We start from the raw sequence: 19,360 nt of genomic DNA on the forward strand, positions 1-19,360 counted from the left end.
TTAGTTGTTTGTTTAGTGATTACTCTATACCCGATTTGGGCTAGCCACTCGGGCTTTTTAATGTGCAAAGAGAGAAATGGCCTCACTCTAATGTAAAGAAAAAACATGATATTAAGCTATAATGAGGCATAATGCATGTGATTGTAGGGTAGTACAGGGATCACAGAGGGGAGGACGGGAGAAAAACTTAGGTAGGAAGAAGGAGGACTTCCCGGAGGAAGTGAGACCAAAGACAAGTAACTGCAGCCATAGCAGGCTAGACATAGTAGGCACTTGTGAGTAGGCTTCTGAGCTTTGACAAGTCAGTTCACCCACAGTTGTCCAGTCATGCAGATAGTGGGTAAGAAGCACTGGTACAAAGATGAGGTTTCCTCCCAATCCCAGGTTTTTTTCTCAGAATCATAACTACGTCCTGTCCTGGCGCGGCCTCCTATCCAGGATGGTGGAGCTTCGCTTTACCATTACCTCTGACTCCTGTGTCAGTTTGCATTCCCAACCTCCCCCTTCTTCTGACCAGATAACCAGATACTAGTTGCTGAATTTATCCCGCTGGGGTCTTGCAGCTCTCATGCTACTACAGTAATTCTTCTGGCACCGCTAGGGAAGACTGCCCTTCTTTGTGTCAGACCTTCCCAGGGCTGTGCCATGTGTCAGTCTTTGTTTTGCAGCCCGTGCTTTGCCTGCCTCACAGCCTGCCAATCCTTTGCATCACAGGTCATTAGTCATTCCCACTTCCTATGTGAGCAATGGCCTGGCTTGGCCTCCCCATCCACCTCCTAGAGGATATCTCCTCCAGGACCCCTCCCATTCTCCTCCCCGTGTATTTATGCCAGCCTTTCATTCCCGGTAGGGCAGATCTTACTTTTGATTCCCTTTACCATAGTAGGAAAGGACAACTTCCACGTGACCTCGCTTGGAACCTGGAATGTACATCGTCTCTGTTAAGTTATTGTACTTTCCTCCTTACTGATTCTGATCACACTGTCATCCATTTGAGACATTCTGCCCTGGAAAGCTGAAAGTTACTTGCTACCTATGCCCTCTGCCCCCTTCATGCTTCTCCTCAGCTCTCTGCTTCTTCAGCTGCTGACTCAGTCGTGGCTCCGACATCACTGTCTTCCAGCCCCTATCCTTCTGAGCTTAGAAACCTGGTTTTTGGACCAGATCATTTTTCACTTTGCTTTTTGGCTTAGCTCCCTGGATCTGGCAACCTGGAATTTAGGACATTTCCCGACTTCCTTGGACACCAGGCCACTTGAATCTACTCTCATGATCTATTCCTCAGTCTTTGCACGGGGGTCTCAGTTTATTTCACTTAGTGAACAGGTTCCTGTGCTAGGATTTGGTGGTGATGGTGGCAGGGGTGGGGAGGAGGTGAGAAGCCAGATGATGCTCCAGATGGTCCTGTTTCCTCTACATATATATTTTTATCTTCTGCTAAGTGCCCTCCCCTCACTCCCGATTTTGGTCATACCTCACCTGGAGTATCCACATAGTGAGTGCAGGGGACAGTCTGTAAACACTGTATTAGGAGGCCATTATGATAAGCAACCCCCTTCTTAGTGAACCAGGCCAAGGCAAGCTTTCCTTTTAAAGTGTGGAAGACCCCGCAGTGGCTCCTCACGTGGTAGGGCTGAGTGACAATGGCTCTTTTAGATTAAAAACTCTGATCTGGTGGTAGAAGAAGCAGGAGGAATCTGGAAACAAACCAAAGTACTACATTATGGGGGAAAGGAGAGCAGAAGAAGCCTTTGTATGGATGATTAATGCCTTTTTCTTTCCTCTGAGAAAAACACTGTGTGACTCTCCTGCAAAATCTAACTCATGGAGCAGTTTAGAAACCCCTCAACCACAACGCCCGCCCCTGCTCCAGCTCTGCTGGGATCCTACGAGCCACCCGTGGCTTTAGAGCTCCTTGTCCCAAGCAGGCCACTGACCATCAGCCTTCTTACCCCTCTTTCATTGTCTCCTCTCCCATATATGTTTACTCCCTTCGTGTCACAAACATCTACTACGAGTCTACCATGTGTCAGGTACTGTGTCAGACGCTAGGTTTTTGACTGGTGAACCAAAAGTAGATGTTATCCTTACCCACACAAAAATTACAAACTAGTTACAAATGTAAACTATAAGAAGCACAAATACGTATGTAATTGTAAATGAGGTAGTTCTTTGAGGGAAAGGAGCTAGTTGCTTTGAGGGAGACTAATAAGAAGGATAAAATTTGAGCTAAAACAAAAACGAAAGGTAGAAGCTAGGGAAGGGAGAGAGTTAGTGTGGGGAACAGAATGAATAGAAGGAAAAGTATTCAAAGGTCCTGAAATAAACTATGAACTTGGTTCATCTGATGAAGTAAAAAAGTCATGTGAATGAGTTTGGATTTCATGCCAACATAATTGGAGATTGTGGAAGAGTTTTAAGTCAGGAAGACACATGATCCAGTTAAACGTTGAAAAGGCTATGTGGAGAAGGAATTGAAGAGGGATTGAAGAGGGGTTGAAGAGGGATAGAGTGAGAAAAAAGGAAGCGGAGCAGGGTAGGGGACTTTGTCAGCAAGCTAGCAAAAATACGGAAATACAGACAAGTAGACAGATTGGAAATAGCTTTTGAAGATAGAATTTAAAGACCTTAGTGAGATGGGGGATGTAAAAATTTCAGTAAATGATATCAGGCCAAAAAAATAACATTAATTGCCTTTTCTTTTATGTTCACATCTCATATCTAATCCATCAGCAAATCCTAGTCTTTACCCTCAGAATTCACAACTTCTTATCACCTCCACAGCTACTGCCATAACCTAACCCATCATTATTTCTTGCCGGGACCACTGAAAGAGCTACCCAAGTGGTCTCCTTGCTTTGTCTCTCCTCTTCCCCACCACAGACTGCTCTTGTACTCAGGAACTCCTTTTAAAATGTAAATCAAATCATTTTATTATTCTCAGTATCTCTACCCTACAGTAGCTTCTCACACAAAACTCTTCCCAAAGCCTGCATGGTCCTATAATCTGGTCTACTCTCTCCCTTTCTAATTCTTGTTCTCCAGTCACCACCTCTCTCCTGTTCTCTCTCTCCTGGCCTTCCTAGTGTTCCTAGAGACACATGGAGCTGACTCCTGCCCTCGGGCCCTCGAGCTTGCTGTTCCCACTGAACCACTCTTTTCTCAGATAGATATATATGTATACTGTTTCCTCATGTCATTGGGTTTCCCCTCTCCATTACCTTCTATCCCCTCACCTTGCTGTATTTGTATTCATTACACTCATTACCTTACACTACATTATATGTCGATTTCTTTGTTTATCTCTCTTTCTCACTAGAAGTCTATTTCCATGAAAGTATGGAATTACTTTTTTTCTTTTCTTTTTTTTTTTTTTTTTAACTTCTGCTTCCCCTATATCTAGAAGAATGTCAGCATGGGAAAATGTCAGGCAATATTTATTGAATGAAAATATATTCTGAAAATAAAATTAACATACATCGAAGTACATTTAAGCAAAAATTTTGAAAAATATATTTATTTTCTTAAAACCAATGCAGTTATTTTTGGCATACTTTCACATGCTTCAATCAATTTCTTAGCTACGTATATATCTAATAGGTCATTAGTATTTTTGTGAAGATTTTTTTTTTCTAATATGGTTTTATTATTTGTAGTTTTTGATGACATTGCCTTCAGTCTTCAGAATTGTATTTTATGGTTAATCAGTTTGAAATTGTTGACACATTCAACTGACTCTTCATTGTAGATCATAATATTCTTCAATAAAAGACATTATCTTTATAGGTACTGAGGTACCTGGTCAATTTAGAGTAAATTCTCCTAAATACAGGACATTCTCAGTTACAACTTCTTTGGTATTGAAATATATACCCATTTTAGTCCAAATGTTTTTATAGATATTACCTTGTTTACTTCCTTCAGAAAAATTTTCTTGGATATGTTTTTTTAAATATAAAACTTCTGTCTGATAAGTTACTTCTTGATTCTTCTAAATTTTCATCAAATACAGATGCTGTAAAATTGTAGGCCTTCTAAATTTTATTCCACTCTGGTACAGTATATAAACATCCAATTAAAAATAGGAGCTTCATAAAATTCTCCTGCTAAACTGAGGTATCCCAAAGTATAATGATTGAATTTCAAAATTAAATTTTGCACTGCAATTGTGCTTTCATCATTTAATTTGTGCAATTCTTCCCTTGCTTTTGTAGAGATAAATGTCATGTCTTCTTGTTTGCAAGCTTTGTTTTCAATAATTGCAATTTGATACAAACGTTAAAAGCTGAAATACTTTGGTGCTTCATTTGTTGAATATTTGATTAAAGATTTCCAATTGACTTTGAACAAAATGAAACCAAAATTTTGTTCTCATTTAGTGATCTCATTAACAAAATTTAGGGATCTCATTAACAACAACAAAAATAACAAAATCAACATTGATTAGCCAAGCAGCTTATCAAAGGCTCAAAATCTCTAAATCCCCTTGAGGGCAGATAGTAAAGAAAATAAACATGAGCGGCCTGCCTGAAACTTTAAAAAAAAAATTTTTTTGCATGTAGTGTAGTGTTAGCTTTGTAAAAAATTCTGTAGTTCTCTTACTTCGTGTAAATTCTGAGAACTATGGTTCCTGTTTTGAAGGTCAAAAGTGAAATCTTGTTTGGACGCAATTATATTTATATGGACACCTCAAACCAATTTAAAATAAATTTCTACTCCATAAGTTTGTTAATTTAACAAGTATATTGCTTTTACCATAATTTGTATTTGTTATCATAACAAAAAATAAGCAATGTTAACACTAATATTAAACTATTGTTTTCATTGCACTGGCAGCATTATTACCACTAAGGCAGTATTTTACCTCAATAGAATGATTTTCCAAAAGCTTGACTATGAGTTCATGAATTGGGTGGAAATAATTGAGTTACATTGGAATTAAGTTAAATTATTTTTTTATTTGAAACATCTGATGACACTGATATAAAATTGCTGATTTTAGTTCTGCTAATAGAAAAAGGACATTAACAGTTACCATTTTATATACAAGAAAACTTGGAATTAAAAAATGATTGAAATGATTTTAGAAGAACAGTCACGTACTCTAAATAACAAGTGATACTACACATCACTCTGAAATGTGGCCTTTCATTTAGAAGACGTGGCTGTTATCAACTAATTTCAATCATTTTTCTGCTATGCTTCTGCTTTTGCATGTGTAAATTGTAGCCTTTGGGCATAAGTTTTCTTAAAATAACTGTTAAATCAAGTAGATGCTGATGTTTACTTAGCAGATTTATGTCTTCTTGTTTTTATGTGGTTGTGGTAGCAGTACGTTCCCTTCAGTGGATCATAAATACTGACAAACATTTTATACAAGTTACACGTTCACCACTGAATTTCGCGAGAAATAGAAAGTTAGTACTTAACTTTTTTTTTTTAATGCACTATGTATTTGAGCTCATTGCTGGCGAAAGGGTTTATTGCTCATTTTTTTATAAAGTGTAACCAAAAAATAAAACCAATAATTTTAGATGGACACTATATGATAAATATGCCGAAAGCAATCAGACTCTTCTCTCTAAGGAGGACCGCTCGATTTCTATTCACAAACATATTTCACATTCACCTAAACTATAATTTTCCACATTTCCTATTGATGCCACCAACGAGTGACCTGGAGGCTCCATGTATCTGGCGGTGGCTGCACGGGCTCCTGTCGGTAGGTTGGCTCCCCAAGCTGCCAGCCGGGTCAGCACCTTTGAATGCTTCTCCCACCGCCATTTGGCACCTAAAGGGGTGAACTGCCTTTCTGCAGGCGGATGGACACACTTAGTTTTATCAGAGAGCGCACACCCTTGAAAAGGACCAATTGGTTACACCGGGTCCGGGAATGGCCAGGGAGAGAAAACACGGTATCACTGGTTTTCTTTCATGACTGTGTGTTTAAATGGATCCCTCGTCACGTTTTTCCTTTCTCCCCTACCCTCCCTGCTCTGCCAGCTGATATCCTAAGTACATTAAGTGGAAACTTGGAATCCGTTGTTCTGAACCAAGAGACAGTGTGATGCCAACTGTCCATTGTAGAAACCATGGAGAAAATCTCAGTTACCATTACTGAGCCTCTACTCTTATCTCTAATCTTCAAGAACAAATCTATGAGCTAGACACTATTTTCATTTTACAGATGTGGAAACCCAGACCCAAGGCTATATGACTGATAAGTCATGAAAGTAGATAAGAGCCATGCCCATATCCTTTCTACTGCACAATAACTCCATTTCCAAAAGGCGTTCAGAGCTGGAATTGAATACAGAACTGTCTATTCATTCAAAACCTAGCTCCGCCTGACTTACCTATTCATTCAAAATATTTGCAGTGTCTTCCGTCCACTCAGCTCTATGTAAGGGGACTGCAAGGAGATGCCAGGTAGTGACGTCACAGCTGGAACCCTTATTATTATTTCTCCCATGATACTAAGTAACAACAAAGTAACCTAGACACAAAACTTCAGTGCAAACCTGATATTGCAGCTATAGCCTGCCACCCCACCCAAAGCACCAGCATTCTGATATTGCCTCAGACACGGCCCTATATCCCAGCTAATAATAATAGCTTTGAAAACACGGTCCTTTACACCTAACAGTCACGACCACCCTAAGAGGGACACATTTTAATAACCACATTTTACACAGAGGCACCAATAGCGAGAGTCCTGCCCGAGGACTACAGCTTGAACTAGAACCTAACTCCTAGTTCCTTGTCCAGTGTTTTCTTCTTGCTGCCTCTCAGGAATCTGGATTTGTGAAGACAGTGTGTGCCTTAGAGTCTCCCCTTGCACGAGGAGCTTGTCCCTGGAGTATCTGGCTGCATTAGCATTCTGCCGGCAGCCACACGTAGGTAGGAATTTGGTTGCTGTTCATGACCAGGGGGAATAATCAGTCTCAGCTATTCCCCGGCTCTAAACCAGCCAAAGTAATTGGGTTTAATTTTAATTTTTTTAATGGCTTGAAATTAATAGAAGCAGCTGCCACCACAGTGTGTGGGTGTCCGTCTCCAGAAGGCAGAGACCAAGGCAAAAAAAAATCTTACACATAAAATAAACTCTGAAAAATAAACAATAGAGTGTGTAGGACAAAAAGGTTAATTCAGAAATCAAGCAGTGTCTTTTTGTTATCAAAACCTTCCTGGCGATATGTGGCACTGTCTCTCTCCTCCCACTGCTAGTGCCCATCAGCCCCCGAGAAGGTGGTAATGTGACTAGACACGGGTGTAAAAATGTGTTGCCTGTATCTGAGCACTCCCTCAATCTCTCCTTCTCCGCCTCCCTGTGACTCACCAAGAGATTAGCTGTGACAACATGAGGAGAAAGATAAGAATGGAGATGCTGGTGACAGGAGCACTAGTGTAATTATTTGGGGGAAGATAGGGTTGCAATTAGAAGCAGATCCTGTTTGCCTAGGAATGGTGGACTTATAATGTGGGCATCCATGCCAGGCATCTGGCTGTGCCAAATGCCAGAGAAGAAAAGGAGGGCGCCTACTGGCTCCAACCAGGTGATGGGCTCGGTTGTCCCAGTCAAATGTAGACTGGAGGCCATGTGTTTGGCATGGATGACAAACCAGAGATCCAGCTGCCCTCACCAAGGGAAAAGGGATGACCTCTTACCTCAAATATACCTGGGAAACTGGGTGCCAGGTTCCTTCCTGCCCCTGCGTAGATGAAATAGGGGAACCAAGAGACTGTTTCTGCGGTTGCGGTTGTTGGATGCGTTTCAGATGGCACAGCCTTGGTGTGGCGGGAAGCGTGTGTGTGTATCACTCAGACAGTAGTTCACATCAAACACGCATGGTATTGGCATACGGGAGGCGCTTCGCATCTGTCACTCCCCGTGAGGGTATCTCAGTGACTTTGTTTTGCATACCTCTTCTAGGACTAACAACCAAAAAAGACTGATTCTTTGTTGTTTCTCTTTCTGCTAATTTGAAGAAAAAAAGTGTGACTACGGTCAAAGAAGACCCTGGGGTTGGAAATCATCTATCCATATCCCTATTTTCTGCTAGATTGGAGAGGAAATGAGAACCCCTGTCTCTCAGGGCTCCTGAGGAGGGCTAGGAAATAGTGGTGTTTTAGAGAGCCCCACGTGCTTCATCGGATCCTGGGCTCCTTTTCCTCTGTGCTCAGGTAACCTCCAAAGTGAGGCATTGGGAATTTGACTGAACTTTCGGAGAGAAGGCAGAGAGTATGGTACATGGGAAGGAATCGTTCATTCATGAAATCATAAATTCACTCACTCATTCATGCACCAATCACGCTTTGAGCTCCTTTTCAGGGCCAAGCACTGTATTAAGTGCTATTGATTTTGAGATGAATCAGAAACACAGCAGTGTCTGCAATTAGTATTTAGAGCAATTAGTTCATCCTGGAGTTGCTGACAAAGACTTCACAGAGGAAGTGTCGTAGGAGCTTGGCCTCACGTCTCTACGTAGGGACTCACTATGTAGAGAAGTATAGGAAAAGCAATTAAAGACAGACAGAACAACCTTTACAGAGGCATGGAGGTTTCTGAGAACATAATGTATTCAGGGCATGACTCATAGCTTCCCGTGGAGAGAGCACAATACACACATATTGGTGTGGCTGAAATGATTTACTCTAATTCGTTCATCTCTGAAAGTTTCCTCAGAAATATATTAATTTATCCAATCCATAAGCATTTTGGAGCACTTCCTCCATGCAAGTCTCTGTATAAATCCTGCAGAACCAAAGATGAACAATATATGGTCCCTGGCCACAAGCAGAGCTCAATCTAATGGTGGAGAAAGGCATGTAGTCCAATGGACGTGATGAAGTAGAGGCTGTGGTAGAAAGGTGTGTACAGTATGACAGTGCGTGTGAAGGGAGCACTTGTGTGCACACTCACTCACCAGCATGTGCACACACACCTAAATATGAGTCGTGGGCTCCCTCACACATGTGGATGTCCTCTTCGGTTACGTGGGGGGGGGGTGGGTGTAGGATGATGGCTATTTCAAGAGCTGGATCAGCCTTTAGTCTCTGAGTCCTGAGAGGATATGTGTCTTGGAATCTTCCTGCCTCTCTGCCTGGATCAGGTGTTAGACTCTTTTCTTTCTGGAGTCTCCTGGGGAGCATGGTGAGTCAAACTGAAATGTAAGGAAAGAGAGTTGAAGGGTTGTTAGGGAGAGTACTGATGAGATACTGTGAGATCAAATTTTTCTGGAAGCAGAAGGGAAGGCTGTCTGAGCTGGGTGGCAAAGGGAGAAAGTCAGGTGGGAAGATACCAGCTACCAGAGTGACGAGGGCACAGACTTTGGATTCCCACCAGCTGCATCTAACACAGGATCTGCTGCTTACTACCCTTGCAAGCTCAAGGGATTCTTTCACCTGCCTGAGCTTCAGGCCTCTTGTCTGTGTAAAGGGGATGGTAATAGCCCCAGCTCATAGGGTGATTGTGATGATGAAATGATAATGCACAGAAAACACTTAAGGGCCGGCCCGGTGGCTCAGGCGGTTGGAGCTCCCTGCTCCTAACTCCTCAGGCTGCCGGTTCGATTCCCACATGGGCCAGTGGGCTCTCAACCACAAGGTTGCCGGTTTGACTCCCGCAGGGGATGGTGCTGCAACTAGGATTGAACAGGGCACCTTGAGCTGAGCTGCCTCCTGGATGGCTCAGTTGGTTGGAGCGCATCCTCTCAACCACAAGGTTGCCAGTTCCGTTCCTCGACTCCCGCAAGGGATGTGGGCTACACCCCCTCCAACTAATAACAGCAACTGGAACTGAAGCTGAGCTGCATCCTCCACAACTAAGACTGAAAGGACAACAACTTGACTTGGAAAAAAGTCCTGGAAGTACACACTGTTCCCCAATAAAGTCCTGTTCCCCTTCCCCAATAAAATCTTTAAAAAAAAAACTACAAAAAAGGAAAACACTTACCACCATGCCTGAGACATAGTGAAAGCATAATAAACAAAATGATAGAAAAAGCAGAAGTGCATTCCAAATGAGAGACACGTTTCTCCCACATACTCCCTGTCCTCTTTTCCTTTATTCTTTGCATTACTTGAAAGTCCTCATGAATGTGTCCTGCTGAGCCCTTCTCAAATAGATGTTTTGTTTGTATCCTTAGCGGAGTCTGGAAAAGCTAAGCCCTGAGCATCACCGCAGCTTCCTTGAACGATTCCCCCAGGGTCCATTACCTTCACTCTGTCTGCAAATCAGGTTAGGCATCCGACCCACTCAGGAGAGGAGCTGGAGAGCTGCAAGTCTTAGATGGATTCTCCTGGTAGCACGTAATCAAATTTGGTGCAGATGGCAGGCTCTAAGAGTCAAGTCGCTAAACTTGGCTAGAATAGGAGAAAACAGGGGTGATTGAATTTAAAGCATGGGCCCTGATCGGATATATGAGTAAATGAAGAGTTGAAAACATCAGAATCATAACGTGAGGGGGCTAGGACTATAGGAACCCCTTGTGTGTGAAGACATGCTCACTTTGTGCTCTAGGAGATTCAGACTCATGCCTCTGAGTTGGGGCCTGAAGCGACTAGCACAGACCCTGGCATTGTCCCTGAATACACATCTGGAACCCCGAGACTAGCTTACTCTACCAGCCTCACATTCCTACGTGTTTAATCACATCACAAATGTAGACGTCGTCTGTTCTCTCTATACCCTCATCCCCGCATTGGTCTGTTCTCTCTCTACTCTCAGTTCTGCACGGCTTCCTTCTCTGTCCAATACTTCCCACTTCTCCCTTTGAAACTCAGCTCTGTGGCTAATAATCTCACCTGGATCCTCGGTCTTTTAGTCTTGCTTCCTTTACCTCTTATTTTAACCAAACTATGCTTGGTACATGATACTTAACACATATCTGTTGAATAATACAGTGAACTAAGGCCTATCTCAGAGACCATTACTTCCTCCATTGCCCTCTCAGGACTGCTTGTTCTCCAACACTCCATATACGGAAGGATCAAGAAAGGACAACTTTCCTCTTCATGCCCTGTACCCCTTCCAGGCCATTATTTCTCTGTCATCACTGGTATCTCCAAGATTTCAATATAGAGAGGTTTAAGGTAGCAATCTGATTAGAAAGCAGGAGCTCCTAGGGGATTTGTCTTAAAGCTCTATTTGCTTTACAAGAAACCTGTTGTTACTTGGATGCTTCTTCCTGGCTTTGTGAGTAGGAAACAAATGGACTCTATTGGTGGGCCTCGGTGCACCCCTAGCCAGCCTTAGATACTACCACTGAGTTACTGTGAAAAGCCCTGCTCCTCTGTTGCTTATGCCATTCTCTCTCCATCCCGTCCTCCTTGGCACTGGCTCCATGGCCCGTCACTTCAGACACTTTTGTCTAATAGTCAAATCTATCTTGTTTCTACTACTACCCTGACCACTCTCATCTGTCCCTTTGACTGGGACGATCATGGTACTTTACTTCTTTCACTCACTTGAAAGGTACTCTGTGACCTCAGGATGATGGTTAAATTTCCTAACTTGGTTTATTTAGTCCCTTTCTAATCTGGCTTCTGCCTTTTTCTTCACACACACTTCTCACGATCTCTCATTTTACTCTTTGTGCTTTTGCCGTGATGAATTCCTTGTCGTTGCAACGTTTCACTTGTCCCCTCTTACCTCCTGGATTTTGACACACTCATACCTGGAATTCCAGGAACCCATCATTTATCAAGAGGGACCATGGAGGAGTGTTATAGAAGCAGGTTTGAATGCCAGCCCTGTCATTTACTCTCTTGAGGCCATAAGTAAGCTCTTTAACTTTTATGAACCTCCATCACCACATCTGCAAAGTGGAATAACAATAGCCACCTTGACAGAATACCTATGAGAATTAACTCGTACTGAAGAAGCCCCAGAAACAGCTCATACTTGGTATGTCCTGTCCGTTCCTTCCTCTCTCTTTTCCTTCATTCCTCCCTCAGTCCTTCCTTTACTTGTTTCCTTCTTTCCTTTTGTCTTCTTATTGAACATTTGGGTGGGACTCCTACCATCCAGGGCTTCAGGCAAGCATTACCAGCCCCTCGATGCTCAGCCTCAGTGGATGTAACCTCTGCTGTTCCACAGGAAGCCTACGGCCTTGCCTCCCACCCTGGCTACTTAGGTGCCTCAGAAAGACACAAGGTGGAAACAAGAGTCTACAATAAGCTGAGGGCAGATTATAATGCTCTCAGAGCTCTCAACAACTTTTTCCATGTTGCCCTACCTGGGGCCAGCACCATCCTTGTTTTTCTCCACCTCGTCTCTTATCCCCTCCTCCTCACACTTTCTTCCATATGCTCCCGTGCCCCTCGGCTTGTCAGTTGAATGCCAAGCCATTACAGGTGAACCTTACAGCCTCTACCCACTGTGCCAAAGCCCCCAGAAACATATTTGCCCTTAAGGAGCCTCCAAACTGATTCTAATGGATAAGACTTAGGAAGCAGTCAATACAAAAGCGATAGTTTTACAAAATGTGGGAGCTGAACCAGCCTGGACTTGTGAATGGACGATCGTGGAAAAGGTACAGTTTGAAATGGGATTTGAAGAAACAGAAATGTGAGGCCTCCTCAGGGACTGTAAACAGTCTGGATGTCACACAGTGTGGCAGGGTGCTGTGAGCATGCGAAGTGGTGAATGCAAAGAAGTTATAGGAATTCTGACTGGCACATTTTGCTCTTTCTCACGTTTGCAGTTTAGTGTTCCTTATTCTAGAATGAGCATGATGGCTCAGCAAAACTGCCTGCGTGGCATATTTTACAGCAGTTATTTCCTAAAGTGCTTCTGTGAAACATTAGTCTCATGAAATGTTCTGTAGGAAAACAGTCGTGATATTCTAAAGAAATTTGGGTATTCTTTCTTCCCTTGAATATTAACAATGTACATTAGTTTATTTTAAAAGGTCTGAATTAGTCTTATAACACAAAAACCTGACATCTCTGGGAAAAGTAGGCCTCCCCTATTTTTGTTACTGTAACTTCACACTTTTATTTCCCCTCAAGGCACGTTTAGAGTCTGTAACTATATTGTGTATTTATTTTTAATATTTTATTGACTGCTTCCCCACTCCAAATATACTCCATGAGGATAAACTCCTCGCCCATCTTATTTACCATTGTACATCGAGAATCTATCACAATGCCTGCATATATAACAGGTGCTCAGAATAAGAATAAACAATGAGTAAAACTTATTCACCTTTGCTTAATGTTTACTTTCCAAATAGTTGATAAAGGGTAGGGCTGGAATTTGAATAGAGTGCCGCCAGGTTCCAGGCTCTTTTCGACCATAGATGGTACGTGGTGTTGTCTCCGGCCACACCATCGAGGGTGCTCAATGTTACCATTTTTCTCTTGGGCATTTGTTCCTGTTTATTATCTTTTGAAGACTGCATGATTGTCTGATATGCCCGAATGTCTTTGTTTGTGTCTTCCAGGCAAAGGCTGCCACCCAAAAATGTTTACTACTACCGCTGCCCAGACCATAGAAAGAACTACGTGATGTCCTTTGCATTTTGTTTTGACAAAGAGGAAGATACTTACCAGTTTGCTTACTGCTACCCGTATACGTACACTCGCTTTCAGCACTACCTTGACAGCCTGCAAAAGAGAAACATGGATTATTTCTTTCGGGAGCAGCTGGGTCAGAGCGTGGTAAGTCCCATTCAGAAACAGAAATCCTTCGGGGAGGAGCCTAACAATGGGTTTTTATAGAATGCAAATAATGGGTATTGGTGCTTTGTAGCCTATATGCTTTGGAACTTTTAAAACTTACTGTTTTTATCGTATAATTCTTTGCTGTGGTGGCCACCAGGAAGTCACAGAATAAGATATAAGGCAGATGATTGTCCTTCTGAATGAAGTTGATCTAGCTATCTACTCTGTCTCCGCGAAAATAAGACCTAGCCAGACAATCAGCTCTAATGCATCTTTTGGAGCAAAAATTAATACAAGACCTGGTATTATATTATATCATATTAGATTAGATTAGATTAGATTAGGTTAGATTCGGTCTTGTGGTAAAATAAGACTGGGTCTAATGTAATGTAAGACTGGGTCTTATATTAATTTTTGCTCCAAAAGACGCATTAGAGCTGATTGTCTGGCTAGGTCTTATTTTCGGGGAAACACGGTTAACAAAATACAAAAGGTCTGCTAATTCTCAAAAACTCAGAGAGAAGAGAAATCTTCTACTAGGTGTCACAAAAGGCATGAAAGCATGTTATGAGTGGGAGCCTCTGAGACAAAGAATACGTTTGTATTTTAGTGAATTCCACTCGCCTGCAGTGCAGGTTAGCAAGTGGAGTGCAGTTTGGATGTGCTGTCCACATGTGCTCTGTCTCTGTCATCCCTCAGTTCCCAGCCCTTTTTCCTTCCCTAAATTTAATTCTCTGGGTCTTGAGATTTCGGTCGTACGGTCTTTATTAGTTTTCTACTGCTGACATAACAAATTGCTACCGACTTGGTGGCTTAAAACAATACAAATTTATTATCTCACAGTTCAGGAGAAGTCCGAAATTGGTCTCACTGGCCCACAGTCAAGATATCAGCCAGGATGCATTCCTCCTGTAGGCTCTCGGGGAGAATTTGTTTCTCTGCCTTGTCTAGCTTCTGGAGGCTGCTTGCATGCCTTGGTTTGTGGTTCCCTTTCATCTCCAAAGTTAGCAATGGCTGGTTGAGTCTCTCTCACACTGCATCAGTCGGGTACTGAATCTCCTGTCTCCCTCTATCACTCATAAGCACCCTTGTGATTATGTTGGGCTTACCCAGATAATCGCCATCTCAAGATCTTTAACTCAGTCATTGCTATAAAGTCCCTTTTGTCATGTAAGGTAACATAGTCACAAGTTCTAGGGATCAGGACTTAAACATCTTTTTTTGGGGGGGTGGGGTGCGGTGTTCTGCCTACTACACTTTCCTCTTTCCCTCCCGCTCAGCTCAGAATTTGAAATCATTCTTCCCATTGGATGCGTAGGTTTTGTTCTCTCTGGTCAGCAATACTTCAATTGCCAGCAAAGAATAAGCAAGTGATAATTTGGCTTTATGTTTCACTCTTCAAGAACTGGATTGTGCCTCTACAATAGGCATTTTGAGCACTTTAAAGATCCAAAGCGAAGATACTGGTGGAATTGGCAGAAAATACTATGAGGTCGGTGTAAAAGTAATTGTGGTTTAAAAGGTTAAAAGTAATTGCAAAAACCACCATTACTTGTGCACCAACCTAATATATTTGAGGTTCTGATTCGTGTTGGTGAAAACACTGGACTATGCCTAGTGACTGTGGGTTCCACCTAGAAATGATTCCCCCTTGTAAATAAAAGTTTTCAAGACTAGACTGCTTAAAAGACATAGAATCTGGTCCAGGATACCCCAAAAAAGAGAAATAAAAAGGGTTTATGTATGGCTCAGGTATATGAGACCCACACCTGGTCTCAACAAGCTAGTGTTCATGATGCTATTCTTACAGTCTGAGATTCCCTATGCACCAAGATTTTGCTAAACATCTTCCCTCTATGCTAACCCTCTTCATAACAGTGCTTCTGATGGGTGTCGTGTGTATCTGTGCCTACATATTTTGAACTGAAAATTGGGACACATGGTATATCAGTTAGCAAGCTAGCAGGGAACAGATGGCAGCCTCACATTAGGATAATTTGAGGAGAGCTTAATAAATGGGCTATTTACAAGGTGTGGGCAGTATGTAGAGGACCATGGGGTAGACTGCAGTTTCCTGGGGCTAGTAACAGCTCAGAGGGTGTGAAGGAAGGGATGGTTATGAGAACTCCATAGAGGAGAGTCACGTAGTGGGCCACCTTGATTGCAACAGTGACCTTCAGTTGAGGAATAAAGTCAGCCTGAAATGACCACACAGGGAGGGAGCTGAGAAAAAAATAAATGCATAGAGCTCATTCTCTTATTTCCCTCTGATCTCCTGCTAGGGGTCCTTACTGACCAACCCAACTAGAAATCAGGAGCAAGAGAGCCCACTGACGCAACCCATACAGATAAACCTCCCTGAGCAAAAAAAAACAGTGGAGAAGGGCAGAGAGTGGATACGGAGAGACAAATAGAATATATTAAGCACAAATGGTCTGATCGACAATATATAACTGGAAACAGCGAGCTTATAGGAGATGGGACTGCCAGAGAAATTCCGAGATGGATGTTTGCCAGACATATGAATTGTGATATGAATTAAGAGAGTGTGAAGTTCATTTAATACCTGTGAATTTTAAGTGCAGGATCTGCACATTTCATGCCTGTATCCACTCTAACCCCCCTTAGACTTATGCCAGGCAGAATGTAAGTGCACAATGAATGGCTATTGAGTAAATCATCGAATGAGTGGAAGAATGACTTAAGATACCTATTTAGAGGCAATGCGAAGAGGTAAGAGCATCAGAAAGCTGATAGGAGGGATAATAAGATAAGTTACACTTCCAATAATATTCAAAATACATAGTTAAAATAACAGCAATTTAAACAAGATAGAAGTTTATTTATCTTCCATGTAAAAATCTAAATGTAGCCTCTCCAGAGCTAATACTGTGACTTGGCTCCTTGAAAGCCGTAGGGAGTCAGGTTCTTTCAGCTTTCTGCTCTGCCATCTCTGGGATATGGCCGTCAATCTCATGATTCAATGTGGAATTCTACCATCACATCCATGTTCCAGACAGCAGGATGAAGGAAGTTAGGGGGAGAAAGGAGAAGATGTAGTTATATGACACTTCCACTTGTATGCCATTTAATAAAACTCATATCCACATGTAACTAAAGGGAGGATAAGAAACGACATCTTCATTCTGGGTCACCGTGTTTCCAGCTAAAAGCTGGTGATCCTGTACACGTGGGGGAGAATTGACGTTGAAGGACAGACAGCCTACAGTCTCAGCTACCGGGAAACCCTAATTCTGCTTCCTGCTCTAATACCAAACTACTCCCATGACCTCGAGTGCTATTTCCCCTATCTGGGGACAAGTTTTCATCTATAAAATGAGAAAGTTGGACTTGATTGGGGTTTTCAAATTATTTTTTTAAAGAATTCCTCAGTTAGAAAAAATAATAATAATTTGAGACCCCTGTCCTACTTCAGACCCTGTTCCAAGTATTGGTGTACTTCCAGAAATGTGTTCTATACCAGAGGAAATAAGACATGTTCGAACAGATATAATATGTTTAAAAGTATATAATTAAGGATCTCATGACTTGTATAAACAGTTAATGGTCAATAGTCACAGGGATATAAAGTACAGCATTGGGGAATGTAGTCAATAATATTGTAATAGCAATGGACAGTGACAGATGAGTAATAGACTTATTGGGGTGATCACTTTGTGAGGTGTATCACTATGTTGTTTTGTATACCTGAAACTAATTAAAAAATAAACTTGAAAACAAGAGTTAATGGTCAGACTAAACATCATTTTAAAAAATGGGCTTAAAGCTGAGTCTTGAAAGATGGATAGGATTACTGGATACAGGAGGGGAGCTGGTAGCCCAGAAAGCAGGAAGCAGCCTGAGTCATCGCATGGTGGTGCTGTTGGTGAGAAGTCTGGTTTGGTTGCAACCGGGAATCTTCTTACTGTAAGTAAGGATAGAGAGGAGGCTTGGGGCCAAATGCTGTCATATTGAGGAATTATGGCTTTTTCCCTTATTCAGGTTCAACACAGAGACGCTGGGTCCAGCACTTTATATATAGGATCTTTCTGATCTCTCACAATAGTTTTATGGAGTAGGCAGGATTATCCCAGTTTGGGAATAAATATTCTCTGGCTAAAAAGAATAAGTTACCTGGCTAAAACCACATGGCTAGCTCATGTCAGGGCCAGGATTCAAACCCATGGCTTGTAAAATCATGTCCTGCTGCTTTCTCCATTGGACCTACTGAGACTCACAATAGATATGTGAGAAAAGGAGTACTTTATTCAAAGCAGCATCTCAAGAAAGTAAAGTTAATGGAAGTACAGGTGTACCAGTGCTGGCTAAACTAGATTAGCGAAGCTCTGTGGGTTGGCTCAATCCACAGATACCAGAGACTTACAGGCTTTCTGGCATACTTTTGCAGATAGGACATTTCTTGGTTACCAGGGCGTTTGATATGTCTTATGTCTGAAGGCACCACTGTAATTAGTTAATCCTTATTCCAATTTGGAGGGAGGGTAATAACATGTGGGGAGGCTAAACATGCCAGCATCCAGATCTTAGGGAGAGCGGGGAGTAAGCAAGCCTTTGAATTGCTAGTGCTGGAACTACTAATCACCATAAGCATGGCTGCTGCTGCTACTAATTATATGCAAGTGGTGTTTCACGTTGTTACTCCCCAGGGGCCCCTTCCAACCCCAGCAAACAACACCCCTCTGTTATATGCATCAAGGCCACCGTCTGACATTTAAGATCATCTTTTTTCTGCTTGTCCTTTTAGCAACTTTATTGAGGTATAATTTACATATGATAAAATTCATCCACTATAAGTTACAATTCTATGAATTTTAGTAAATTTATAGTTTTACAACTATCACCACAATCCAGTTAGAGCATTTCCATCATCCCCAAAAATTACTTTGGTAATCCCCACTTCCACTCCCTAGACGACTGATCTGCTCTCTGACACTGTAAATTTGCCATTCCTGAGCATTTCATGTAGATGGAATTAGGCATAGTTTGCAGTTAGCATCTGTCACTTAGCATACTTTTGAGATTCAACCATTTCGTGATATGTATCAGTACTTCACTCATTTGTAGAACTGAATAGTATTCTAATTGAAAAGATATACCACATTTCATTTTTTCTCCAGTTGATGGAAATGGGGATTATTTTCAGTTAGGGGCCATTATGAATAATGCTGTTATTGACAATCACGTACATATCTTTCAGTGTACATGCGATCACATTTCTTTTGGCTAGATTTCTAGGAGTGGAGTAATTTCGGCATAAGAGATCTGAGAGTTAAGTTCATGAAGTTGTTGCAACGATGTTGCTAACCATTCGTTTTTGGTATCAGAGGGATTATTCATTAAGAGTTTGTTCCAACTGGACAGTTAACCAAGTTTACTGTTTGGAAGTGCTGAAAAGCCTGCGTGAAAAAAGACGACCAGAACTTTTTGCCAACAATTCATGGCTCTTGCATCACGACAATGCACCAGCTCACACGGCACTGTCTGTGAGGCAGTTTTTAGCCAATAAACAAATAACTGTGTTGGAACACCCTCACTACTCACCTGATCTGGCCCCCAATGACTTCTTTCTTTACCTGAAGATAAAAGAAATATTGAAAGGAAGACATTTTGATGACATCCAGGACATCAAGGGTAATACGATGACAGCTCTGATGGCCAGAAAAAGAGTTCC

General features: G+C 42.0%; 1 protein-coding gene across 3 annotated transcripts in view; it reads left to right on the plus strand.

The window, feature by feature from the left end:
• AGBL4 (AGBL carboxypeptidase 4) overlaps positions 1-19,360 on the plus strand; it is a 1,079,895-nt gene that overhangs the window by 592,299 nt on the left and 468,236 nt on the right. For all 3 annotated transcript variants that reach the window (XM_081055075.1, XM_081055074.1, XM_081055076.1), the window contains one exon: positions 13,449-13,665. In XM_081055075.1, the coding sequence (XP_080911201.1) occupies positions 13,449-13,665 (217 nt within the window). The remainder of the gene's footprint in view (positions 1-13,448; positions 13,666-19,360) is intronic.

This window comes from Rhinolophus hipposideros (genome assembly GCF_964194185.1).
Source record: "Rhinolophus hipposideros genome assembly, chromosome: 8".
Classification (NCBI taxonomy): Eukaryota; Metazoa; Chordata; class Mammalia; order Chiroptera; family Rhinolophidae; genus Rhinolophus; species Rhinolophus hipposideros.